This window comes from Syngnathus typhle, linkage group LG2 (assembly GCF_033458585.1).
Source record: "Syngnathus typhle isolate RoL2023-S1 ecotype Sweden linkage group LG2, RoL_Styp_1.0, whole genome shotgun sequence".
NCBI lineage: Eukaryota > Metazoa > Chordata > Actinopteri > Syngnathiformes > Syngnathidae > Syngnathus > Syngnathus typhle.
In genome coordinates, this window is record NC_083739.1 from 268,196 (window position 1) to 293,473 (window position 25,278).

At 56.9% G+C, this 25,278-nt stretch overlaps 1 protein-coding gene across 2 annotated transcripts in view; it reads left to right on the forward strand.

Moving 5' to 3' along the window:
• The window catches only part of camta1a (calmodulin binding transcription activator 1a), an 81,722-nt gene that overhangs the window by 43,138 nt on the left and 13,306 nt on the right, over positions 1-25,278 (forward strand). For both annotated transcript variants that reach the window (XM_061266229.1, XM_061266235.1), the window contains 3 exons: positions 15,540-15,611; positions 23,529-23,682; positions 24,973-25,113. In XM_061266229.1, the coding sequence (XP_061122213.1) occupies positions 15,540-15,611; positions 23,529-23,682; positions 24,973-25,113 (367 nt within the window). The remainder of the gene's footprint in view (positions 1-15,539; positions 15,612-23,528; positions 23,683-24,972; positions 25,114-25,278) is intronic.

The window sequence follows — 25,278 nt, forward strand, 5'->3', positions numbered from 1 at the left end:
CAGTTCGAAACTAGGATAGGATAGGATAGGATGAGAAAAGGTTGAAAAGCACGAGAAAGGCTTAACTTTAACTTAACAACAAACTGAGCCTTTACTTACTGGCGTGTATTTTTTCTTTTCCATGAATGGCGCGCGCGAGGTCCCTTTCAGGCTGGCTCCCAACAGTCAATCTTCTCACATCCATCTTTGTGTGGAATCAAAATCCAACCTTTTCAAAGAGCCCCCTTTTTTCTGGCATGTTCAGGACCCAACCAGTAAGCCAATCAAATCATTTTTGCAAGCACAGTCAGTTTGGGATACATAATGCGCTCTTTTGGAATAAACAAAGACTTTTTCAAATCCCGATTGACTATCATCGTAATTGCAGCGCCAATATGTACTGTCCGACATCTGATATTTGACACAAATTGAAGGACATTTTAGGATTGTTGTCCATGGTCATGTTCTGTGTCTCAGAGTGAAAGTTTTCAAGACAGGAAGGGGGCTCGTCAGAGGCCTCGTCAGAGGCTTCGTCAGAGGCTTCGTCAGAGGCTTCGTCAGAGGCCTCGTCAGAGGCTTCGTCAGAGGCCTCGTCAGAAGCTTTGTCAGAGGCCTCGTCCGGCCTCGCGGGCTTTCTTATCGAGACGCTAAATCTCGGCGCGAGTGAGATGGCGTCACCGCCGTTGAATTCTTTGTCGTCTTTTGCCATCTGTCACCTCGCCTCGCCAAATGGGACGCGGGCATTGGAGACGACCCGCGCTTGCCGATCGCGATGCTCGCTGTCAAAGAGTTTGCCTCGATGCGATGTGTCCTCAGCCGGCCGGCCGGCCCTGGCTGCTCGTGACAGGTGCTCGGAACCATTCATCACCGTCTTGGCTCCTGCTGAGCAAAAATGGGGCAAGTCAGGTAAGTGTCTCAATTCAGCACTTTTGAAAGGCACAAACTAATGAATGGAGGGGAGGGGGATGGAGGGGGGGCTGCCTTGAAAACTTTTTCTGGTTGCGCTGCTTGTCGGCTGGCCGAGTAGCCAATGACCTGGCTCGGATCAATTGGCGGCTCTGACACGCTGCAAACACGCACTCGGAGAAGCTCGCGCAGTCACAAAGCAGCTGTGGACAAAATTGCTTTGGAAAAGTGGCCAAAAGCGGCGCTAATGTGCTGACCCGCTGATGGAGGGAGGGAGGGAGGGAGGGAGGTTATGGATGGAGGGAGGGAGGGAGGTAGGGATGAGCCGTTGCCTCCGTCCGGTGGCCGGCCGCTCCAGTTCTGCCCGCTCCAGCGTTTGGAGGCTTTGTTGAAACAATCCTCACAGGAATCCAAACAGACGGCAACCTGTCGACAACGTGAAGTCGCAGGGTGCGACAGCGTCTCCGTGGACCGCCCCATTGGGGTCCAGTGACACCTTTGGCCCGCACCTGCGCACACGTATCTGCCGACGAAATGCAATTGCGAGCTCCGTAATGAGGCCTCCCGTACTGGCGGTGACGTGGCTGGCGGCGGCAACGGCTGAGAGTCGCTTTGCTTACCCCGGAGGAAGTGGCCAAGCGTCTTTGATTCCCGGCGCTGCCCAGCGAGCCCGGATTTCTCGCAGCCCCTATATGTGCCAAAAGTGGTCGGCCATCCGTCTTTTGCATGCGCTCGCCGGCGGCGGCGGCAGGCACGTGGCGCTCGCTCTCCTCCGGCGGGCTAATTGAGCGGCGTCGGCGGGCCGAGACCTCCGGCAGCTCCTTCTTCAGTTGGAGACACTTTGTCTGTTTTAATTGAAAAAGCGTGAAAGGCGCTGCGGCGTGGGCAGTACAACGCAAGCCCCGCCATTTTGCTACGGTGACAGTTGCAGCGTGCTCGCGCAACAGCAAGTGGGGCTGCAACAAGCACCTTGTGTATTTTGCTTGGCCAATTAAGAGTCATTTATTTGCTAATGAAGGCCCCGTTGAGGTGGAAAGTGCTCCTCGGGGCTCCCAGACGCGCAGTCAGCACACCGGCGGCGGGCCTCTGCAAAGCTCTGCGCGTGCTGCCGGCCCGTGCCCGCTCTTGCACGCCTTTGCATTGCCCACTCAGCACATTTCAGCGATAGCGGCAAACACTAAAAAGTGTCACTGAATACATTATTTCCTCGTTTTATGACTTGTTCCAGTGTGACTTGAATTTGTCCCCTAAAAGATGAGGCCGGGCGACCATCCTGGGCTCGCCCTCTCCTCCCTCCCGACTTCAACTGGGTGGGATTTTGATGAGGCTGGGGTCCCCCTGTGGCGTGGAGCCGACTTGAGCGCTCACCGCTTGCTCAAGGTTGCTAGCTCCCTCTGAGCACACGCTGCTGAACGGCCAGCCTGCTTCCTTAATGAGCCCGCCGTTCGGCTCGACCTTGGCAACGGCTGAAGAGATCACCCATCTGTGCATTGATTTAGGCATGAGATGATCATCTGAAGACATCCCACATCAATATTTCTTTCCCCCTGCCCTGCCCTGCCCTGCCCTGCCCTGCCCTGCCCTGCCCTGCCCTGCCCTGCCCTGCCCTGCCCTGCCCTGCCCTGCCCTGCCCTGCCCTGCCCTGCCCTGCCCTGCCCTGCCCTGCCCTGCCCTGCCCTGCCCTGCCCTAACCCTAACCCTAACCCTAACCCTGCCCTGCCCTGCCCTGCCCTGCCCTGCCCTGCCCTGCCCTGCCCTGCCCTGCCCTGCCCTGCCCTGCTCAGCACAAGGGCAAGCTTGGCAATGGCATGTGGTCGGTGTGTACGTTAACGATACTAGCCTCCGACTTCAGCTCATTACGCAGTCAACGTTTCCCGCGTTTGCTCCACGGAGCGCGAGTGGCTCGTCTTCTGCTCTCGCCGAAAACCATCAACGCTTACTTGTCGGTACCGAATTCCAGTCCGGTCGGAAAACACAATCGCTTGGAGAAGAAGAGCGAGTGTGAATCGGCAGCTTGCCCGCCCGTCCACTGCCTGGCCGCCCGCCCACCCGCCCGCCAAATCCACAGCAAGATCCGATCAGCAGCCGATCCCATGCAGGTCAGAAGAATGCAAGCAAGAAAGCAGCCTTTAGCTTCCGTTTCAAGAAAGACTTTGAAGACCCTCGCTGCTTGTGAGATGGAAGCACTCTCAATGCTATCATTTAGCTCCCACGTTGCTTGGACACAACAGACTTTATTCAAAAAAGTCAAAGTCTGCTTTATTGTCAACATCTTCACATGCCGAGACACACAAAGAGATGGAAATGACGTCTTCCCTATCCCACGGTGACAAAACATATAACACGATGGGTAGCTTGGGGTTTCTCAACACATGCCTGGCACGTAGGACTCAGCTGAGCTAAAGAGCTTTGTATCCTCCTCGCCAGGGGAAATAAAAAGTAGGTGAAACTTTTTCCCTGCCCCAGGCTACTGTTACCTGGCAGCCAGCGAGGAATGTAAAATATCCTTCTGCATCTCTCTGAGAGACGGCTCCCGCCATTGCCCTGGCTTTTTCTCCTCGGCAGGAAGGAGGGAGGGAAGGAGAGACGTTGCCAGAAGGGGGCAGCGCCTGTTTCGGAGCCCATGTCTGGGAATAGTCGCACCGTGTTAGTTTTTCACCGTCACCCGAGCCGGGCCGGGCCGGGCCGCTTGTGCTGCCATTTGCATAGGAAGCGTCACTCCGCCAGATAATATGGGGCAGATGAAAGGAGGCTGCAAGAGACTAAGTGATGGTGATGGACGGCACCATAAAAATAGAAGTGGCGATGGCAGGATAATGCATGCCCGCCGGCCGCCAAGGTTCAGACCTGTCATCGAGGCGAGGTGAATGGGATGAAGAAAGGTTGTCTTTTTTAGGTCAGCCTGGGCTCTGAGAGCTGCAGAAAAAGGCGCGAGCAATCGGGGCCGTTATTGTGGTCATCTCGGCAAGGAGCGTTCGTCAAAGAACGGGCAGCGTGGGTGGGGGAGGGGCTCTGCCAAAGACTCGTGCGTGTCCGGCGGGCGCTCCCCTGTCCCACCGGTCGGTCAGCGGCCGGGCTCCCGACCAATGGACGGCACCTACTTAAACAATGAGCCGCGTGCCGCTAACCCGACGGCGTGCGAGATGACAAGTTGATTTGCACTTGCCGAGCTGGCGTTTGTAATAAAGCTGTGGGAGCTTTCAGCAACACTGCCACAAATCTTTGTCAAATACTCACACACGCTGAGGATGGGCCAAAACGTGTCAACAAAGCAATATGGGACGGACGCAACGGAGCCCCGGCCTGGCCCGGCCCGGCCCGGGTGTACGCCACTGCTCCCATGTAGGCGACAACGATTGACTGCTGACCTCGCGTTGAAATGGCCACGTTCGGAGCGAGCGCAAGGCGCCGGGGTTTTCCGGGCTCGGCGGATCAAGCGCTGCTGCGGCGTAGCCTGCCCAAGTGTTGATTTGTACGTCAGGGACACGCTGTTTGTGCCGCTCGCCGTTAAGTTTCTACAGCACCCCCAATATGGCCATGAATTTCACTGTGAGATCGTCATCTGGCTTTTTGCCTATCCGGCGGCCTGGCTCATTCCTGGCTGCTGCGTTTGCCGTCTCGCCTTGCCTTCTTCCAGATGGCGCGTTTCACAACCTGCTAGGCGCGATCAATCAAGCCCAGATGCAGAGCAGGCTATTAAGGTCAGTAATGATCGGCCTTTGAGCGTTACGGGCCCGACTCCTGTTGTAAAGCCATGCATCAAACTCGGTTCCGCCGCTCGGCTCGCCTGCCGCTTAGAATATCGGGCCGAGGATACAAAATGAAAAGGGTACAACCTTATCTCTCCAAAGACAGGCCGGCCCTCCGCGCTGCTGTCATAAAAGCAGGCCACGAGGCCCGGAGCCATGTGCCTCATTTTCAACGTCAGCTAAGCGACAGACGGATGGGAGGCGTCACCTTGCCTTTTCTTTCATGAGGGAGGGAGGGAGGGAGGGAGGGAGGGAAGAAAAAAAGGCATCTCTCCCTCCTCCCCCTTGCCTCATCACCGCGCCGGATTGAGATGTAATAGGTTGGAGGAGCATTTTCCACGGGCCTGCCCCAGCTAAGCCGGCCTGCGCCAGAGCTTGTAGCTTGTGGAGGACAGCGGCCCCGCCGTGCTCTGCATGGTCCAGGCGCCTTCCCATTTTGCCCTTTCATCGGGGGCTCGTGGGAAAGGAGGCGTGGCAGCGACGCGCCTCACCCTTTAGCGCCACGACTTCCTTTGTCTTGAGTGGCGATATTTCACGGTGGTCAAAGACAATTGTGAACCTCTGTCTTAGAGGCCATGGACGTTTTCCAGAATCTAGCCATGTAGCGCCGGCTGGAGCGGGGACCTGCCGCAAGCCGTGGTCATTTTTCTTCATGCGCAGTGCTAAACCCGCCACCGAAGCCCCCAAGAGCGCTTTTTACTATGCCGACCTAACCAGAGTGACGGGAGAGCCGCCGCAAACCCACTGAGCGCCAGCTCGCAGCCGTTGCTGTTTTGCTGCCGTGGGCAAACGTGGCGACCATAAGAATGCCACGCTTAGTTTGAACACGTGTGTGTGTGTGTGTGTAAAGGGCTCCTGATTGCGCACGGCCCTTTCGACGCCGCCTGGCGAGAGTCGCTTTGCAACCTTTGCTCGCAGCTATGTATAAACCGCAGAGGCGCAGAGCAGAACATTAAAAGCATCACTGAAGATGAAGGTGTTGGTCGCATCTTAGCTGGGGGCTGTGGCGGCGTGGGCCGCGCCTTTGACGCCTGCCACAGCACAGTCAAGCGTCATTCAAGTGATGACGTCTTCACCCGTCCCGTTGCGGTGGACGCCGAGCCAGCCAGCCTGGCTATAGCTTCGTTCACGTAATGCTTTTATTTCCTAGGGAGCCAACCGAGAGCCACGGCCTGATTGCTTCTTTTGCAAGTGCGTCAATGGACCGCTGTTTGCAAGCGGCTCGGCCCGAACCCGGTGAGTGATGTTATTGCGGTGGGCCGAGCGTGAGTCCAAGTGTCGGCCGTAAACAAAAGCGCCGCTGCCTCGCGGCGGGTGCGCTCGATAGCGGGAGGCGCCGATGAATGGTTTGGAGCTTTTAGACGGAAGCCAGCTCCCTCCACGGACGTGCCAACGTAGCATCGGCTTACTGGATGCCAGCTGCTCCGTTTCGGGAGAGCGCCTTTTCCTATGGCTCCTTTTTTCCTGTGGCGTCCTACCCTGCCTATTTTGTTGTACGTCCAATACAGCAGGCAGCCGCTGCTTTTCCTACTCTCGCTGTTGCTTTTTCTCTGACTTCTCACCTCTTCTGCTCCCTGACCTGCTGCATCCTGGCTTCCTTCCCTCCCTCCCTCTCGTCTTCTCTGAGCCGGCCGGCGCCGAGTGGCAAGGTGACCTTGTGTGTCATATCAGCATTCAACGGCGGCAGTCCCCTTTCTCTCCGGAGAGTAATTATTTCTCTCAGAGTGAAAGGTTCAATTTGCTATAAAAGAACAAGAGCCTCAGGTGTGGAGGCGGCGACGGAGGGAGCCTCCGCTCGGCTCGGCTCGGCTCGGCTCGGCTCGGCTCGGGTGGCTGAGACGGCCGCAAAGGAGAGAGCCAAGGTCGGCCAAATGTCCCCTCTGAGTTTTGGGCGCACTCTTTCTTCTCAGGGGACAATTTTCCCACAATCGATTTTGTCACAGGATGTTGGATCGTGGAAATGGATCGGTGTGTCCGTTTTGTTGGGAATTGAAATGTTCCCCAAAAATGCAATTTTGACACACACTACCATCCGTCCAGTGGAGACGAGTGTGAATTTTCCCCAGGCGGCATTTCTACTCCTTCCCATGGAGCTGGTTGCCCTTTTGTTTTGCTGCCTTCCGCCCAAGCCATTGGCGTAGCGTAGGCCCTCCCTCCCTATTTGAGCTGGGAGCGATGAGGCCAAGAACAGGAGTTCTTGGATGCAGGCTGTTGCATTTCTCTCACAGGGCACTCGACGGCCAGCGCTTGCAGTCATCCCCTCCTCCTCCTCCTCCTCCTCCTCCTCCTCCTCCTCCTCCTCCTCCTCCTCCTCCTCCTCCTCCTCCTCGAGGTTGGATAAATGATGGCACGCAGCACATCCCGCCCACCAAGAACAATTAGCCGGCGAGCGAGCGAGCGAGCGAGCCAGCCCCTCCTGCCTCTTGCTCGGATAACAAAGCGTCTCATCTTAATAAGCGTCCGCCGCGGGGAGCTCACAGTCTCGCTTCTCCTTTTCATTTTACACGTAGCTAACGAGGAGACATGAATAATGAATGCAGCGTAAACAAGCGCCCGAGATGCCCGTCACGCCATTGTGGACTAATTGGCTCGTTAAATGTAACATTAGGTGGGAGAGGGGTCCCGGATCGGGAGCGCTCGGCCCCGTGCGGTGCTCTTGCTCGGCCCCGCTCTGTGCTCACGCTCGGCCCCGCTCGGTGCTCACGCTCGGCCCCGCTCGGTGCTCACGCTCGGCCCCGCTCGGTGCTCACGCTCGGCCCCGCTCGGTGCTCACGCTCGGCCCGGCTCGGTGCTCACACTCGGTGCTCTTGCTCGGCCCCGCCCGGTGCTCTTGCTCGGCCCCGCCCGGTGCTCACGCTCAGACGCCGTTGGTCTCTGATTAGAGCGCAATAAAGACGGGGCATGCAAATCCCATGTCATAGTAGCACCTCATCTTTTTGTTGTCAAAGTCGGTTGTTTGATAGAGGCCTTTTGTGGCCGAGGCTTGTAACTTGTTGCTACGTTGGCACCGCTCGCACATTTCCAGGATGAAATACGGCCGACGGAGGCCAAAGGAATCTGGACTGGCTCAGCTCCAAGTGAACCCGACGGCCCGTTCTGGCTCGGAGTTTTACTGCCGGCCGCGCTCGGTCCCGGCCCGCCATTATAAACATCCAATATGTTATCAGCGACTCTCGCGGCGGACGAGATGATACTCTGTAAAAGCGCAACAAGGCTGCAATAACCTCCTTTATACACCATGCCAGCCTCTAACGGCTAAACTAGGCTTGATCGCTTCTGGAGGGACTTTGGCTCAGGGAAAAAAGAATGATGCTTTTCCCAGACTTTGCAAAGGCTTTCTGGCCTGAAATAAAGGAATTGGTGGAGGAAAGTCTCTCGGTGATTTGAATTGTGCTTTGTCTCTGTCAGCACAAGGTAAATGTGCTGTTGCCTTAAATAAGATTCACCCCTTGGGCGGACTGGCAGGCAGGCAGGCAGGCAGGCAGGCAGGCAGGCAGCCAGGCAGCCAGGCAGCCAGGCAGCCAGGCAGCCAGGCAGCCAGGCAGGCAGGCCTGATTGATCTTTGCTTCTTAAATACAGAGAGGCGAGATCTGATGAAGAGAAAAACAATCTAGTCTAATCCCTTTGACTGGGAGCCCCCCGCTCGTATTTTCACAGCCACCGCAATGAGCGGGGAATGTGGAGCGGCAGCAGAGCAACAAGTCAAAGCAGGATAAGCAGCGCCCCGAGCCTGCTTGAAGACATCTCGGCTGCGCAGCTCTCCTCCGACTTGCCGCCGTCTCTCTCCCGCCCGCAGCCTCTCCGGGCCTGCCTTTGCGTCACCTTGCCGTGCCCCACGCACCTTGGCCATGTCGAGCGGGCGCTCTGGCGAAATAGGGGGCGGCCGAGAGAGGCAAAAGGCTCCTCCCACCCACCCCGGCCAGTGATGCCTGCTCTTCTCCATGAAGAAGGTCCTGGGGTTGGATCATTCAAGTGATTTAGGAATGGCAAAAAATGTCACTGTTTGGGCCAGACGACAACAATGTGCAGAAAGAGTGCCACGCGGGAGGCGCTGACTGTCAAATAGCAAATATGCAATGGAAGGTTCTGGCTCATAAGTTTCCCAAGACTGAGTTGGACTAACTTTGCGCAGACTTGCGAGAGATTGACAGCAGTGATGGGATTAACGGATCAGTCCCTAAAATCCGCCGCTAATCAGATCATCTCAGACCTGCCTGATGTGGAGCCTGAATTTCCGGAGCTTCATTTGCAGTAATTACGCCTTCCGTTCATTCCCTGCTGGTCCTGCACTGGAGCGGGCGTCTGGCGGCGCTCGGCACGTCAGGCGGGGCCGGGCCGGCTCTGGTGGCCGTGACAGAAGAGGGCAAATCCTCCCGGGAAAAGCTTTTCACTCCCAGTTTGTGTTCATTTGTCCCCCGGGCTGCCTCGAACGGGGAGCGACTCTGCGCTTGTTTTATTGGCCCTTGCTGTTTGTCAGGGAGCAAATGGCTTTTTAGTCACCGCTGCGGCTGGAGGACACGTGCAGGAGTCTCCTCTGACTCTTTGCATCAGCCAGTCACCGGCCAGCGCATTGCTCTCGCTCTCGCTCTCGCTCTCGCTCTCGCTCTCGCCCTCGCCCTCGCCCTCGCCCTCGCCCTCGCCCTCGCCCGCGTTCCTCGCTCTCCTTTGCTCATCGTCGCTTGTGGTTGTTTACATTCCCGAGCGCTTTCGTAGCGGGCGTACTGAGCCGAGTGAGGCGGAGGTGTGGCAAAACGGAAAAGGACATCCAATGCAGTCGTGACGAGACGTTGCCTTTAGTCAGCCGACGGATTGTTTTCGCTCCCGTCCGCCTCACTTGATGTTTTATTTTGCTGGGAAAGCGCCATTAAAGGCAAGTCCAAAAGCAGAGCTCGAGCAGTTGGGCCCGCAACTCTCAAAGCTCCCGGCTAAATTCAATTACCCCCTCAGCGTTGGACCCAAATTCAAAACACATAGACAAATCCAAGCAAAGACATTTGAATGGCAAATTCGTTGTGGCAACCTCTGGACTTTAACAGTGCGTGAAAAGAATGCGAGCGAGCGAGAGTGTCGTGCACGCGCCCGTTGAGAGGCGGGCTGACAGCCTGGTAGCGGAGAGCCCAAACATCTCGCCCGCATCATGAGATGGGGGGGGGGGGGGGGAGCCTGGTTGACGGAACATTTACGTGGCACCAGGAGAGCAGGGAGGCAAATGCTGGAGCAGCATTTTATGGGGCTGGGCGCAGCGTGTTGCCGGAGGCAACGCTGTTTGTGCGGCCACGCTGGAAATGGCCTCCCTCTTTGTGCTCATGCGGCACCAGCGACAGGGAAAGCCCAATACCGCAGCGGGGCGCGGGCAGAAGCTTGCCTCGCTCGCTCGCTCGCTCGCTCGCTCGCTCTTCTTTTTAAAGAGGGCCGCCCGCCCCTCGGATGGCATGGCATGCCATCATGTCAGATATTGCACGCCGCGGCCCTTTTGGTGTGCTTCACAGAGGCATCTTTGGAACAAGATGGAGAGTTTCTTCCTCCCTCAAGCCGCATGTTATGAAGGCGCTAATATTGTTGGCAAAGGGCCGCCGACTTGACACCCTGCAACGTTACAGCTGACGGCAGCGTGAGACAAACCGTGCAAAATGTTCACAGTCATCCGGAGCCGCTTTTGCAGTGGCTGACCTCAATCTTCACGGTGTCACTCGGACCCGCATGTTATGATTGAACCAGCGTGTGATTGTGCGCCATTTGTCACCACAAGTCATTAAACAGCTCCGATATGGTCATCATCAGACCGCTATTCGCCATTCGCCAAGCCATTCGTCACAGGCTGCCGGCGGAGGAGCACGACACGGTCGGGTGTCTCGCCGATCTCGCTCGGCCGACGTCGGTTGGGTCGGGCCAACGGCTCGGTGCCCTTGTCGCCTTTCCGAAGACATATCCTGGCAATCGACGATGTGCTCAGAAATGTCTCACTAAAGGCAGCGTGAGCCCCCCCTTCAATTTGGTGTGTGTTGCTAGACATTGTCATCAGTATGCAAGGTTGGCCCCGCATTGCCACTCACTCCACGACATTTAGCTGCTCCCGGGTTTGCATGTGATTTGGGGCGGGCGTTTGGCTATCTTTGAGATTTGAAAGGGAAAGAACGGGGAGGGCTGGCCTCCTGTGCAAACTCAGGAAGTGGCGCTTCGGCGGCGTTTGCGGCGTCATCAGCTGCGCGTTCACCTCTGGTGCGCCTTTTGGCCAGTCGGCGAGAGACGCCGTCTGCTGGCTGAGCGGGATCACGCGCTCGCTCCGGTGAAAAAGTCACTGCGGCAACTGGACCGTGGACTTTTGCGGGCAGCACCAGGCGAGCTGGGGCGGAAGGATAAAGAGGGCTAGAGAAAGGGCTGCCTCGTTTGTCGTGGCTCTGACGGATTTAGTTAGCGGAGTACACAGATCAATTATTCAGCAGAGGCAGGCGTGCGTGCGTGCGTGGAGGCGGGAGTAATGGCACGTGGGGCAAATCAATCAAACAGCTGACGGAGAGAAGACGTGCATGGTGGTGGGTTGGCGTTTTGCGTTCGCCTCGTCACCCTTTGAGACCTTGAGATTACAGGACAGTAGCTCCAAGTAACGCACGCGCGTCCGGAGAACTCACTGGTGTCTAAAAGTGGCTGCATTGCTTGATCTGGAATGGCTGCAAAGGAAGGGCTGAAATGTTTCTGAGGTGAAAAAAGCTGTTGAGGCTGAAGCCATGCTCCGCTTTTTGAGGTGAAAAAGGCTGTTGAGGCTGAAGCCATGCTACGGTTGCAGCCGCCCCTCACTCTCTGATTCCCGTCGCGACTTTGCTTCTTCCTTGGACGCCAAAGCAAATGTTGCCGCTCAGCGCTCCATTTGGTCTCTTGTGCGTGCTGTGGAGGTGGCAGCCTGACTCGCCGGTTGTCTCGTAGGGCGGCAAGCGACGAGGTTTCGACTGTTTCATCATCGAGTTGGCCCAGGGCGTCCGCTTAGTGCTCCCAGCAAGTTGATAGATTTCTTGTCAATTGGTTCATCATCATTGCCGCGCTCGATCAAAATAACAAAGGACGCGGGATCGGACTAACGGCGCTGATCCGACCGAGCCCGTTTTTGTCCGCCCGACATCTCGCAGGTGCTGGGGCGTACCGAGGTGCGGGCGGGCTGTCTTTGTGTTTGGCCTTCCGTCCTTGTTGTCCTTCAAGCCGAGCGAGCACTTGTCATGCGTGAGCCAAACAAGTTGCGACGTCCCGGCCCGGCCCGGCCCGGCCCGGCGTCTTGCATGGTCTGTCGTCGACATCGGTTCTCCTTGGCCTGGCTCGCCCTCCTCCTCACCCTTTGTGCCCCTCGCTGTACTGTGTGTTTGCGGTGGGAAGATGAAGGCGCTGTGTTTACAAATATGCAGGCAGAGCAAGGCGGCGTGAATAAGAATGGAATACAAATTGCTTTTTTATCTCTCCTCGGGCCAGGGTGAGAGAAAATGTGTTTGCGATTGTTGCTCGTCTGCCTGTGAAGGATAAAGCCTCAGTAGTGCTTTTGGGCTCCCTGTTAGCATTCATTCTATCCCCCTCTCCTCTCCTTTCCTCTCCTCTCTTCTCTGTTCTCCCGCCCGCTCCCTTTCTTCCTGACACGCTCTGACGCTTTCTCCCTGGCCAGCGGGATTTTTTTCCTCACCGTCTCCTCTGTAATGGTATCTCTTCTCTCTGCTGCCTGCCTGTCGTGTGCCCCCCCCAGATGTGCCCGACTCGCTCTCCCCCCTCAATTTGTCTCCACAGAGGCTTCATGTTTCCATCCACAGCGTGTCGCTCACTGTAGCATCCATGGTATTTTGGCCCCTGCTCTTTGAGGCTGCCCGTGATTCCCAGTGCCACTGCGCTCACCCGGGCGGGATATATGTAGCGGAAATGCAAAGTGCCTACAGATCACAGCGGGGGCCACCCGCCGGGCCGCGTGACCCTCTGCTAATCAGCCCTGACTGACGCAAGGGTGCGCCAGTGCACGGGAGATGCTCGCCAAGGGTGGGGTCCGTCGGTCGGTCCGTTATATTGCTTAAGCAATAGCGGTCTCGGGCCTGATGCTGATGTCGGAGTATTTTGAGGGACCTCACGTGGGTCAGAGCCATCCAAAACTGGCAACGGCACCGGGAACTGGGAACGATAATCAAAAAGCGACGAGACGCAGAACGCACCGACGAGGACCGACCACGAGAAAGCAGGGCGCTCGCTCCGTGCAAACCGACGCGAGGGTTCGGAGGGAGCCCAATAGGTAACGCCAGGGATGGATGGATGGGGGGGGGGGGGGAAAGGGCGCACGGGACGGACGCACGCAACGCTGCGTGCGTGCAAATCAGCAAAGAGCTTCACGGCAAGATGCTGCGGTGACGCATGTCGCAGCGAGCACATTGCCAACCAAGCTGGCACTCCAGGCAAGAGTTGCTCTCAAAAGTGCTGCACAAGCAAAAAGAAAGTGTTGGCCAAAGGTGTCCTGAAAGAATGCCACGGTTTGGCTCAATGGCTAAACTGCTCTCCGCCTCGGAACGGAAGGCCCATTGACAATGGCAAAAGACAAAGCGCGCACACCCACAAAGCGGCTTTGCCAAATCCCCCGCATTTTGACCCTCTCGGCTGTTTGCTAGCATGCCAAAGAAGGAGGACAGTGTTTGTACTTGACGAGAAGGAAGGCAAGTAGACGACGTCATTTGGAAACTCAAAGCGACGAGCGTGGCTGATTTCCACCTGCTTTCCCACTTGATCCAGCAGCCGCGCGCCTTTACAACCTGTCGTATAAAAATAATGTGTGTACATTTTGGATACGGGCTGTCAAATTTACGACTCGCAATCTCGCCACGCTTTCAGCGACAGCGTGTGCGGAGCTGGCAATAATCATGTGTCAGGCTTCCTTGTGAACGGGCAAACTTATCTGCCGGCTCGGCTCGGCTCGGCTCGGCGGACGGCAATTGGAGCCGGATTCTTGAAATGGAGCGTGAGAGCGAGTGGAAAAATCTGGTCAAACTTTGGCGTGCCTGGCGGGCTTTAACGAGATTGGCTTTGTGAAGCGTCATCGGTGTGTTGAGCGCAGATGCCTTTGCCCATACTGTCGTTCTCCCCAACGGCCTTCCCTAACTTTTGGAGCTGCGCTCTCCCTTCAACGTGGCAAGGTGCGGAAAACAAGAAGGTCGCATTGAAGGAAGACTTGGCTTTTGCTTTTCAGCACAGTAGAAAGGCTGGTGTAGAGCTGGAGATCCTTCTGGCGCCGAGCCTTGACGCGGCTCGGCTACTCGGAAGCGCGCCATTAGCCCAGCCCGGCCGTCTCTCGGCTTTACCTTTGGCCGCTGGGCCGGAGGAGAAGTGAAGAGCGAGAGAGAGACTAATTCTAACCTTCAAAAGCTGCTGATTAAAGCTTGTTTGGTGGAATTCAATTCCACCTAATGCCTCTGGCCGCGTGCCCGGGTGGTCGGCATTAGCATCGGCAGACAAGCGAGGGAGGGAGGGAGGCAGGGTGGAAGGGACAAAGTCGCGCCTGCTCTGCCCTGCCCTGCCCTGCCCCGCCCCGCCCCGCCCTGTCCCGCCCAACCCGCCCTGCCACGTGGCAAAGAAAAGCCACACCGACACGGCGTTCTTATCCCTCATCCAGTGGCAGCGACCGAGGCCCGTGGCAACGTTTGGATGTCATGGAGGAGGGCCTGACTGTGCGCAGCGTGTGGTCAGGCAGGGCTGTCAATGTTGCCACTCCAACGTAATGTACGGCTGCGTTTGCCCGCTCAGCATACGGCTAATTCATTTTCTTCTCGGGGGCGCGAGTGTTTGTTTGTTTTACACCCAGCACGCTACGGGCAATTCCACGTATTTCCCAGAGAACGATTTGTTTTACTTTGCTGGGGAATTTGCATTTGTTTCGAATGTTGCCACCGCCCCTCGCCTTGCCTCGCCCGTTGACTTTGGAGGCTGCTTTGCTTTGACTGCGCTTTGTCCAGGAGATGAATCAGATGAGATGAGGGTTCTTAGGATGAGGGAGAATCCTCACAGAAGAAAGAGCAGGTGTGATGAAGTCACGGCGCCGCCAAACCGTGTGCGGCTGCCAATGTTGTCTGCTCTGGCTTTTTCTATCCTCAAGCGCAGGCTGTGCCCAGCCCAGCCACGTGTGTGACTCCACAGTCGCCACCAGTAAGATAAGGACGGCCAAGTCGAGAGAAAGGACGCTCGCCGCAGCAGCAGCAGCAGCAGCAGCAGCAGCAGCAGCAGCAGCAGCAGCAGCAGCAGAGCAGCGGCCTTGCTCAATCTAACAAACACTTGACACCATTGCTAAGCTTCAACTCAACTCTGCAAGCCAATTGAGAGTCGTGGATATGCTAGCTAGCGTGGGAATGAACACCATCTGACTGGGCTCAAAGGCGCTGGAAAACTGGCAGAATTTCAACCTGGCCCCATCTCATTCTTGAAGCTCGGTTTCATATGTGGTACAGGGCGGAACAAGCGCCTGGTGCCGTGCTGCCGCTCAATGGCAGAATAAAGCGAGCAATCGTTCCACGTCCTCTTCTGCCATAGCCGTTGCGCTTGCTGTCCCTGTCATGTTGTGTTATTCCTTCTTGATCTCCTTTGATAGATAGATAGAAAGATGGATAGATGTTTCCCTTTTCTCTTTCTTCTGGCTGCAAAACAAAATCGCCCTTCTGGGCCCAAAAAGTCTTGCGAATAGGGGTGGCAATCTTGTTTGCACTTTGCCGCCACATGCTGGCTGGCTGGCTGACTGGCTGGCTGGCTGGCTGGCGTGCTGGCTGGCTGGCTGGCTCACGGGCAGCAATAGCACTCGAAGGGGACCCGTCCGTTTGTCCGTCCGTTTGTCCGTCCGTTTGTTTGTTTGTTTGTTTGTCCGTGCGACGGCCTTTGCCTGACGCCTACTTGTGTGTGTCCTTCTTTCAGTGTCTGTACGGCTGCTACGTCCACTCGTCCATCATCCCCACCTTCCACCGCAGGTGCTACTGGCTGCTGCAGGTAAGCGCTCCGCACCGCTTTGTGCGCATTTAAGAACGCTCGGCAGATTCTTTGTCGTCGCGTCGTGCCGTGTCGTGTCGTCGCCCGGCTGGATTGGGTTAGGGCCTGCCGCAGCCCACGCCTCCGCTCTGCAGACGCTTTGTCTAAACTGGCTGCGGTGACGACGCATCGGCCCGGCCTTGCCGGCGTCAATGTCGCCGTGACACCCGCCGTCGGAATCGATGGCTCATACCCGCAGGCATCGTTGACCTTTTTTGCCGGACATTCCGCCACTCATTTGAATCCTGCTAAACTAGCCAGCAGCGCACGCCAGCCACCTCGCTCCTCTTGGCATCCCTAAAGATATTTGAAATGGAATGGCAGCCTTTCTATCAAGTCTGGCTTTGCCACCAGTGAAATTAAATGCTGAGTGAGATTGCTCTGGCGCCAACCAAAGCAAAACCAAGCAAAAAAAAAAACCTAAGCCTTCTGTCGGAATAGTTTGCAACAGCCGGTGCGTCGCTGTTTGTGACGCGGCCGCAGCGTGAGGGGCGCGACACTCATCCATCCGCTGGCCTCTTGTCTCCTCCGTTTGCTTCTAGCTAATCGAATGTAATTCCAGGCTCGCGCCTCTCCGTCCAATAGGAGCGGCGCTGGCAGCACTTTGAGCGCTGGCGGCGGGCGGGGCCACAGAGGTGGTGATAATTATGATCTACATAAATACATAGGGGAAGTTTCATAAGTCCTGCTGCCTGCCTGCCTGCGTGGCTGCCTGCGTGGCTGCCTGCGTGGCTGCGTGGCTGCCTGCCTGCCTGCGACTTGGAGAGGGGTCAATTGCTTCTCCCGCCTTTGCCGCTTTGGAGAGGAGAGAGAGAGGGATGAGATAATGAAATGACTTCCAAGGCAGGAGGGAACGCTGATGACCTTGTTTCTTGCCAGCTATCGCTCCCTGACTATTGCCCGCCCGCCCTCCACCTCCCTCCCTCCCTGCCTCCCTCCCTCCCTGCCTCCTCCCTCCCTACCTCCGTCCCTATACCTCCGTCCCTCCCTCCCTCCCTCCCTCCTGCTCCTTTCACAGCAGCTCATGTGAAAGGCCCTCCAGATTATTCACATCAGATATCAGATGCAAAGCACGCAAGTCTACATGATGAATATTTCACAAAGATACCTAAACCCGGATGAGCAGCGAGAGCCGATGAGCTAAGCCGAGCCGGCCAGGTGTTGGCTGGCTGTCTGGGAGCAGTGGAGCGCTCCAAAGCGGCGGCGGCGGCGGCGGCGGCACCGGCCGGCTCTTCTTTGTATCAGATGGGAGGGCACTTCAACAAGCCAGTCAGATCAGATCTCACGTCTATCAATTTGAGTGCCCGACGCTCTTGCAGGATGGATGCGGAGCGGAGAAGGTCTGCTTGGCCGAGCTGGCGCCCCGGGACGCTCTCCAAACGAGCGCAGGCAGGAGAGTTTCAAAGCTTTGCTTTTGCTGCGGGCTGCCGAGCCCGGCCCAGCCCGCCTGAGGCCCCTGACCCCCAAACAAATTGAAGGTTAGTCAGAGTCTCGATTAATAGCCCCCACCGGAGCCCCTTGTCCCAAAACAATGAGCGAGGGATGATCCGTTCCTCAGCGCTCGCGACCTTTTGGCTGCCCTGGCCCAGCGGGCAGCGCGGCCAATCATCGCAAATCCCCCGCCGCGTTTGTCTTGCCTTTTCCACATGGCGACCAAAGAGGCACGCGAGGCCCCGCTCGCCCGAACCCGCCCGCCCCGCCCTCCTCCAAGCGGCCGGAGCCTCGATGGAGAAGCACGACAGGTCTGGGCTTCTTCAATAATTCACCACCGGCAAAAGGTCAAGGCTAAGGCTAGCCCGACGGACATTCGTCTCGCTCGGCAATTTTGCGGCCCGCTTTCGGAGGGAGTCGCCATCGACTCGCTTACATTCTCCGAGAGAGACGGCGGCGATATTTGCCGTGTCATTCTCGCACCGACCACTGCCCTTCTCTGGGCCCAGAAGCGCAAAGCGGCGATCTCGTTCCCGCCGACGCTGGAGTTCCATCTCCATTGTGTTTCCTTTGCACGGCCAGTGGGCAAAATGTCTGTGTGGGCTACACAAGGATTAAGGACAAGCCTTCTTTCCTGTTTCCCCCAGATGAGTTATGCTGCGTTCTTTTTCTTTGAATTTTCATGCTCGATGTCACACAGCGGTAGCGTTACTGCTGAGTCAGTCGGCGCACGTACAACAGAACGATGGCTTAGCGTGCGATGAACCAGACACGCGTTGCACATTCGGGACACTTTTATTTGATGTCTTCACAAACGACGTGGCTTGAAAAAGGTCGTTGCCATTGCGGGAGGCCACATGTTGGCACCAGCCAAAGGAAGGCTGCCAGCCTTCTCTGACTTGAATGAAATGAAATGAAATGAAATCCCAGCCCGGCCGCTTTGGGTTCCTTTCCTCTGCCTGTGCGTGTGCGAGATCATCAGTCTGCGTGCGACTCGCCGCCAATCTCAACAGCCCCTCTCGTGTCAAGGCGCCGATTGACCGTGTCGGCGCGACGACGCAAGCGTGCGAGCGAGCCAGCGGCGGCGCCCCGTTTGCCGGAGAACACCGGTCACAGCTAATGACCAGAACTGTCCGATTTGTCCTGCCCCGATTGCTCCTCTGAGCTCCAATTAGCCGCCGCTGAGGGCCGACGGAAGGAGAGCGCTACCGAGCCAGGGCAGTGCACAAACCGGCGCTGGGAAGCAAGCCCTCTGCCTTCTGCAGGGCGGAAGCCGGCGCTGGGAAGCAAGCCCTCTGCCTTCTGCAGGGCGGAAGGCGGCGCTCGGATGCAAGCGCTCTGCCTTCCGCAGGGCCGAAGCCGGCGCTCGGAGGCAAGCAAGCGCTCTGCCTTCTGCAGGGCGGAAGGCGGCGCTCGGATGCAAGCAAGCGCTCTGCCTTCTGCAGGGCCGAAGCCGGCGCTGGGAAGCAAGCTCTCTGCCTTCTGCCGTCTCAATTTGCTGGCCGGCTGGCTGGTGTCGACGCGGCTCTGATTGCAATGGCGCTAATTGGCCCTTTCCATTGAGGCTGTCCTCTGCTCTTATTCCTCTGTGGAGGTTTCAAGGCGCGTTTGTGCAAAAGATATGGGGTCGAGCGAGTCGTTTTGCCAGAGGAAGCGGGTCCCGGCTGACTCGCTGCCATTTCATTACGAATAACAAGAATGCAATGTGTTTGGCTGCTGCCTGCTTGCGTGGCTGGCTGCCTGCCTGGCTGCCTGGCTGCCTGCCTGCCTGCCTGCCTGCCTGCCTGTCGCCGTACACACATTTAATGCTGTTCAGCTGCAACTTGGCATTTTTTGTTTGTTTTTATTCCATCATTCTCACTCAGCGAGGGATAGCAAAGCAAAAACTACAAGGGCGCGTTGAGCCAGAAGCATTTTTTTTCTTCATCTGGGTAGATGTCATATTGAGCGCACACGACGCCTTGGCTTTCTCGTCTCCTTTGACTCCTACGGACGTGTGGAAACCGAGGCCGGCCGCAGAAGTCGGTCTTGTCACGAACTGACGGTTCTGCTCGCATGTCTCTTATCAACAAACAGCCTGGCTCCAGTTTCCTGGTTCCAGCCGACTATTTTGAGAGCGCACGACGCAAATCCACGGAGCATATGTCGGGCGGGCGGGCGGGCGGGCGGGCGAGCGGGATGCCCGCCAAAGACAAGTGTGGCCTGCACTGGCCTCGCTTTCCTATTTTGGCGGCTCCCGTTTGCTTCTGTTTTTGTTTGCCTGTGAAACCTTCCCGCCTGGTGTGGGTTTCTTTTCTCTTTTTTTTTACGATTCAGCGTCCAGTATGCGGATCAAGCTGCAAACTGCAGCTGATTTGGCTTAGCGCTGACGTGCACTATTGATTTTCTCTCCTCGCTGCCTTCGGTATCCCGAGGACGGCGAGTAGCCGAGCGCGTGGTGACGACGTGACCTCGGTCGCTCGTGCAGAAAGTGCCGGCGACTGTGCATCCGTTTGTCATCGGACGAGCTCTGCGGCCAGCACCGGAGCTACGGTGATGATGATGATGATGATGATGATGATGACGACGATGACGGTGATGATGATGGGGTGGGTCGTCCGCAGCTAAAGAAAAGGCCTGTTGGGGTGGTACGCTGGGATTCTCCTCTCCAACCTCCTCCACTACATCTTGTGAAATGAGCGCATAAAAGCCAAGGAAGGCGCTGTGTGTCTCTGGGCTGCTTCTGTTGTTTGTGGGCGGGCGGGCGGGCTGGCTGGCTGGCTGGCTGCCTGGCTGGCTGGCTGGCTGGCTGGCTGGCTGGCTGGCTGGCTGGCTGGCTGGCTGGCTGGCTGGCTGCTGTGGCTTCAGGCGTTTCTGAGCAAACACTCAAAGCAGTGCTGTTGACGCTCTTATTGGCAGCTACTTTTGGTTGATTCATGTCGGGGATGTTGCGTACATGAGATACGTAAATCCTTTGAATGTATTATTGATACAAACAAATGAGGTAGGCAGGCAGGCAGATAGGCAGGCAGGCAGGCGGGCAGGCAGGCGGCGGGCCCCAGACTATCTATTGGTAATGGAGCCTGGGCTTGCGGGGTGAGCGGCTTTCCAGCGAAGGCGCTGTCGGTGTTGCACCATTGATGGCCGCTCCTCTGCCCTGCCCTGCCCTGCCCTGCCCTGCCCTGCCCTGCCCTGCCCTGCCCTGCCCTGCCCTGCCCTGCCTGTAATTATTTTCCCTCCAAATGATTGGGCTCTCCCGATGCGGTTGGGGATTTACACGGCACGCTGTCTGCGGGATTCCGAGCCAGCCGCGTTATGGGAGAAATCAGAGAGTGGCAATTAGATAGCTGTCGCCTGAAATGAGGGCCGGCCAGTGGATCTGTCAAGTTTGTACGTGCTGCGCTGCTCGCTCCTAATTGGCCAAGCTCTCCGTCGAACATGCGCTGTCGTCTGTCTTTCGGTGCTCTTATCGGAACCTCGCCGCTGTCCCGACCCAACCCTCCTTGCCCTTCTTTCGACGTGACGCTCGGCTTGTTTTTGCGCATTGTGTCCTTTAAAAAAGGCTCCTGGCAAAAACATGGCTTTTTCTTCATACTTCACTTGGTTTCACTTTAGCACGTTCAACTTGTGCGTGTGTGCGTGTGTGTGTGCACGCGCGCGCAAGCACTGCCAATAGAAGAAGAGCCAGCAAAGTGCTGCCTCAGCACCTGGGCTTTAATGATTAATACGATATTGATGGTCTCAATTAATTTCCTATTTGGCTAGCAGGAGGCTGCGGTCGCTCCGTCTCTGTCACAGTCTCACGCCTGTTTTGGGACTGCTCTTTGCGGCAGCTGCCGAACAGAGATAGTACACTTTCTTTTTTCTTTTTTTCTTTTTTGCCACCTCGCAGTTTGGCTGAGCCATGTCCCCAACATGCATTTCAACAAACACACATGCTTGCTATTACACGCGATTGCATCCTACGCTCGCGGTTAAATAAGGACATGTTACGCCATTGAATGGTTTTATCGCAGAAAAAACCCAACAACCTCTGAGCCCCTAAGATTTTGCTAGTCCTCGTTGTACAGTGCGGCAATTTTGCAACCCCTTGCTCGCCTGATCTCGCGCCGGCTTTTCTCTCTCTCTCGCGCTCTCTCGCTCTCTCGCTCTCTTATTCGAAAGGAGCGAAAAGGCAGCATCACATTTGGAACGAGAAGCCACGCTTTGGCGATTGCGCAAAGGCCCGGCCTGCGGCACCCACCGCTTCGCGTTTCCAATAAGTGTGTCTACGGGGCCGATGTATTCCCAGCAGGTTGGCTCACCGAGCTGTGACGAGCTCTTCTCGTGACCTTCATTGTCAGAGGAGCTGCTCAGTCAGTGCTGCCCCCGCAGACCGACCGACCGACCGACCGCTGGAGGAAGTGCCACGCTGTCAATTAGCTTTCCTTTTCCCTCTTCATGATCTGCTCATAAGCTATTCACGACGATGGATACTGGTGACTTCACCCCATACAGCCTGCCATCTTTCTCTAATGCGCACTGTTTATCTCCCTCACTTCCTCACTCCCTCCCTCACTCCCTCACTCCCTCCCTCACTCACTCACTCACTCACTCACTCACTCACTCACTCACTCACTCACTCACTCACTCACTCACTCACTCTTTGATTGTGTGGCACAACAGCATCTTCTTCTAGTTTTCATGTGGCCTGCACACCAAGCACATGTTGCTAGGAAACCATTTCATCATATCTGGAGCTGACACGAGACACCGTTTGCGCGTTCATGCCAAAGCGAGCTCCTAAAGCGTATTCATCCCACTTATAATAATCGGGCCCGAGTCCAGCGCCGCTGTCGTTTTGTCCATGTCGTGCGGGTGCATGTGTGTGTGCGTGTGGAGCACACGCATCTTCACGCGCGTGCATTTCCAGGCGAAGAGGCGGGCGGGCGGGGGGGGGTCACTCGTTTCCTGTTGACGCTCAAATTCGGTGTAGCTCGTTGTGGTTCAGTGTCCAATCCGATGGCACGTCGTGACGGCGGGTCGAGACGGCGGGCCGTGATGGCGTGCCTGTGGCCTCCTGATGGTCTTTTGTCAGCCTCATCTCACTTGGGACCGACGTACAGCGTGAAAGTGGAAAGTTTGCTCAGTGAGCTTCTCCCAATTGTGAGCCAAGTTGTAAGTCTGGCTGTCTCCTAAATCACAATCGCCTGTTCAGGCCGGATGGGCCAGCAACCTGCACAGTGCAACGCCGCAACAGTACCGAGGGAAACGCAGGAATGGACTGAGCGGCTGAAGCGCTGCTCAAGATAGCTAGCCTAATGAAGCAGCAATCACATTCACAATATGGATCACACTGCTCGCCAGACAAGCGTTTCGGGCTATTTGTTTGGAGGCATGCGCGTGTCTACGTGTGTGATTGTGTGTGGCGAGGCGTTTGCCAGCCGCCCGCCCCCACGCACCGAAAGCAGGCCAGGCCAGCCAGCCAGCCAGCCAGCCGTTGGCAAGCGGGAAGTCTGTCATTGAAGCGGTTGACCTTGAACTAAGCAGCCGTGTTTGTGGGCGAGCTGTGAAGGGCGCAGCAACCCGAAAAATAGAAAGCTCCTAACGAGCGGCGCCCCGCAGCACACCGTAGGATCCGTCACCGCGCGCCTCCGAATGCCGCCGTCTTCATTTTCACCATCAAGCCCCCTCCCGTGCAGAGGTCGCTGGATTTGGGATTCCGTGTGGCATGGCAACAATGCATCCACACAGACAGAGAGACAGACGGCAACACACGCGGCTCCCTCCCTCCCTCCCTCCCTCTCCACTTTTGCTCCCATGCCCAATGTCGGCGAGCAAACAAGTGACCGCTTCCGTTTTTTCGTATCTAGTCCGGATTGAAAGAATGTCAGCGCTTTCTGCTTTGCTGGGCTCTCAAGCCCTAGTTGTGGGCTCTTTTAGATGCGTCTGGTGCAGCTCGCTTGACGTCCCGCCTGCACGGGCTCGGTTAGTCCTCCTTTGTGCGGTCGCGTAGAACGAGGTTGCTGACCCGAGGACAAGGTAGGCGCCGGCAGCGCCGGCGGCTGACGGCTCGCCGCAAGTGCGTGGGTGCCAGAGAAAAGCCGTTGCCTGGCTACCACGCCACCGACTTCTTTCGTGCTCAGCTTATCAAACTGTGAATGGTGGCGATGTCTGCCTTCATTTGGTATGTGAAGGAAGGCGACCGCCAGGAGCCACCAAACACTGGGCGGTACCCCCCTGGTAATTAGCGAACTTCTCTCCATCCGTCCGCCCGACGGAGGGAGGGAGGGAGGGAGGGAGGGAGGGAGGGAGGGAGGGAGGGAGGGAGGTAAGGAGGTGCAAAAAACAAACGCTGGCCACCTGAGACGCGCGCTCGTAATCGGAGGCCGTCACAGCACATTTGGAAATGTTTTGATTCTTTTCGTCATCGATTGGCAGTCAATGACGCCCGCCGCGCAGATGATCTCATCCGTGTTCTCTCCACAGAATCCGGACATTGTGCTGGTCCACTACTTGAACGTGCCGGCCATCGAGGATTGCGGCAAACCCTGCGGCCCCATCCTGTGTTCCATCAACACAGACAAGAAGGAGTGGGCCAAATGGACCAAGGAGGAACTCATCGGCCAGCTCAAACCCATGTGTGAGTCTTTTGCTGTGCGCTCACAAAGTGCCACGCGCGTGTGCCACTTTTCATCCCGAGCGCTCGCGAGGCACTCGGGCCTGAGGCATCCGTTTGCTCCGCGGAGCCGCTGTCTGCTCCTATTAGCATCTGCGGCCGTCGATTGGGAGCGTGGAGCCCTTTGCGGGTCAAAGGGCGGCGGCGGCGGCGCGCCACGGGGCCGACCGACCGACCGACGGACGGCATCCCTCCCTCCCAAGGCGCGGGAGGACGTCACATCGGCTTGGCCAGTGAGTCACGTTAGCAGCGGAAAGTAGCCCCCCAGCCCCACCCCCCTAGATTGTTATCATCTTTACAGATTCGAGGCTCAATGTCGACTGGGGGGGATGTTGTGGAAAAGGTCAGGGTCTTTCACAGGATGCTAATGGTCCAACCGGGACCAAGCTCTCGTGCGGCCAGGCAAGGCGTCTGTGATTTAGGGGAAGGGTGCGGCACAGCCAACGACTTTCATGCAACGAGCAATGATTAGTGCTGCGGTCGGTCGCTCGGCCAGCGAAAGCGGAGCCTTCGGCCATCGTCCCTGAGCTTCTGTCTACATCCCTGTCCTCGGCTGCGCACTGCTCCGCTTCCCGTCACTTTAGGGCATAAAGCTGCCCAGCAACAACAGCCTACGGTGTTCTCTGCATCTGTGTAAAAGCAAGCACCATATGCGCCAAGGCCTTAAGTCATTCACTTTGGAAGTTGTCGGGACAAGGAGGGCGACGCCTTCCCGCTGCTGGCCGGGATGCTCGAAAGGGATCCGTAAAGTGCAGAGAGACAAAAAAAAGAAATACTCATGCTCTCTGTCTTTTCCCTTCTTTCTATCCTCCCTGAATCGAGGGGAGGTGAGGGGAGGGTTAGGGGAGGGCAAGTCGCACTTGAGTAGGCTGTGCTGTGGCGCAACATTACCCTCTAGTGGTTCTCTTTGATAGCAGCACCAGCCATGAGACACTGAAACTGGCAGGCTGCCTGCCTGCATGGCTGCCTGCCTGCATGGCTGCCTGCCTGCATGGCTGCCTGCCTGCCTGCATGGCTGCCTGCATGGCTGCCTGCCTGCCTGCAAGAAGAGGCTGAGCACAAATCGTCACTCAGTTTGTCAAAGGGAGATTCTCTTACATCGTTCATTGTGCGTACTACGGAAAACAACTTTTTCGAATCTAAATATTGCTTTCTTTTCCAAACGAAAGCAGGCTCGCTGTGAGCGAGCGGGCTCGCTGTGAGCAGGCTCGGAGCGTGCGCTGACGTGTGTCTGCTTCTCGTCTCTCCCGGCAGTTCATGGCATCAAGTGGACTTGCAGCAACGGGAACGGCAGCTCCGGCTTCTCGGTGGAGCAGCTGGTACAGCAGATACTGGACAGCCACCAAACCAAGCCACCTCCCCGGACTCACAACTGCCTCTGCACGGGCTCGCCGGGTAAGGGCTTGAGCGAGCGTGGCTGAGCTGAGCTGAGCTGAGCTGAGCTGAGCTGAGCTGAGCTGAGCTGAGTTGAGCTGAGTTGAGCTGAGTTGAGCTGAGTTGAGCTGAGTTGAACTGAGTTGAACTGAGTTGAACTGAGTTGAACTGAGTTGAACTGAGTTG